The sequence below is a fragment of the Eimeria mitis genome, genomic scaffold (assembly GCF_000499745.2).
Source record: "Eimeria mitis Houghton genomic scaffold, Emh_scaff840, whole genome shotgun sequence".
Lineage (NCBI taxonomy): Eukaryota > Apicomplexa > Conoidasida > Eucoccidiorida > Eimeriidae > Eimeria > Eimeria mitis.
The window spans coordinates 13,079-14,519 of NW_013576181.1; the positions used below are offsets into that span (position 1 = coordinate 13,079).

Sequence of the window (1,441 nt, forward strand, 5' to 3'; positions counted from 1 at the left end):
TTTTTTTTTTATTTTTTTTATTTTTTTATTTTTATTTTTTTTTGTTTTTATTTTTGTTTAGTTCGTTTTATTTTGTTTTGTTTAATTAGATTTGATTGGTCGCGCAGGAACACAAATATGTGCGCGTACCAGGTAACTTTTTTTTTATTTTATTTATTTTTTATTTTTTTATTTTTTTGTTTTTTTCGTTTTGTTTTTGTTTATTTCGTTTTATTTTGTTTTGTTTACTTAGATTTGATTGGTCTTTTGCTGTGTTCGTGTTGCTGCAGCAGCAGCAGCAGGAGCAGCAGCAGGAGCAGCAGCAGCAGCAGGAGCAGCAGCAGTTGCATGCATTTGTTTTGTGTTGCTGCTGCAGGTATGATTCTTGCTGCTACATCAGCAGCAGGAGCATACAACCGGCAGCAGCAGCAGCAGATGCAGCTGCGCATGCGGGAGCTCGCGGAAGCAGCACTAAAAGGACTGCATGTATACTGTCTTGCTGTGCCCATCAGTCAGTCTGCTGCTGCTGCTGCTGCTGCTGTTGCTGTTGCTGCTGCTGCTGCTGTTGTTTTTGTTGTTGCTGCTGCTGTTGTTGCTGCTGCTGCTGCTGCTGTTGTTACTGCTGGTGCTGCTGCTGCTGTTGTTTTTGTTGTTGTTGCTGCTGTTGTTGCTGCTGCTGCTGCTGCTATTGTTGCTGCTAGACAAAAACCAAAACAAACAAAATAAATAAATAAATAACTAAATAAACAAAATAAATTTGTGTGTATAATGCATGCAGGCAGCACGCGAAAGCCATCAGTAGGCAGCTTGTTGTGTGAGGTGTCTGGACAGCTGCGTGCTGATGTTTTGCTGCTGGGGTCCCGGCGGCATTGGCGGCTGCGGCGTGTATTCTTTGGTTCTGTAGCTAGCTATGCGCGCGCGCATGCAAAGTGCCCCGTGCTGCAGTGTTCTAATGCTTAGATTGCTGCTGCTGCTGCTGCAGCAGCAGCAGCAGTTGGTGCTGCAGCAGCAGCAGCAGGAGCTGCTGCTGCTGCTGATGCTGATGCTGCTCGGCTTCAAACGACACCTGTAGCTGCAGGGGAAGCGGAGAAATGATAGCAGCAGCAGCAGCAGCAGCAGCAGCAGCAACTGCTGCTGCTGCTGCTGATGATGATGGTGGTGCAGAAGAAACAGAGGTGTTCATGGTGCTGTTGCTGCTGCTGCTGCTGCTGATAAAGCAGCAGCAGCTGCAGGTTATGGATCCGGTGAGACAGCAGCAGCAGCAACAGCAGCAGCAGCAGCAGAAACAGGGGTTAGTATTATGCTGCTGCTGCTGCTGCAGGAGATGAAATTGATCTATCTTAAAATGTTTGCTGCTGCAGCAGCAGCAGCAGCATATGCAGCAGTAGCAGCAGCAGCAGCAGCAGCAGCAGCAGCAGAAGCAAATCCTGCTGTTGCTTGTCCTACTACTACTACTGCTGCT

At 47.1% G+C, this 1,441-nt stretch overlaps 1 protein-coding gene across 1 annotated transcript in view; it reads left to right on the top strand.

The window, feature by feature from the left end:
• EMH_0023530 (uncharacterized protein) overlaps positions 1 to 1,051 on the top strand; it is a gene marked incomplete at both ends in the record, with an annotated part of 3,416 nt that extends 2,365 nt beyond the window's left edge. Inside the window, 3 exons of the mRNA XM_013502154.1 lie at positions 233 to 355; positions 758 to 793; positions 940 to 1,051. Coding sequence (XP_013357608.1) covers positions 233 to 355; positions 758 to 793; positions 940 to 1,051 — 271 coding nt within the window. The remainder of the gene's footprint in view (positions 1 to 232; positions 356 to 757; positions 794 to 939) is intronic.
• Between the last annotated feature and the right edge of the window lie 390 nt (positions 1,052 to 1,441).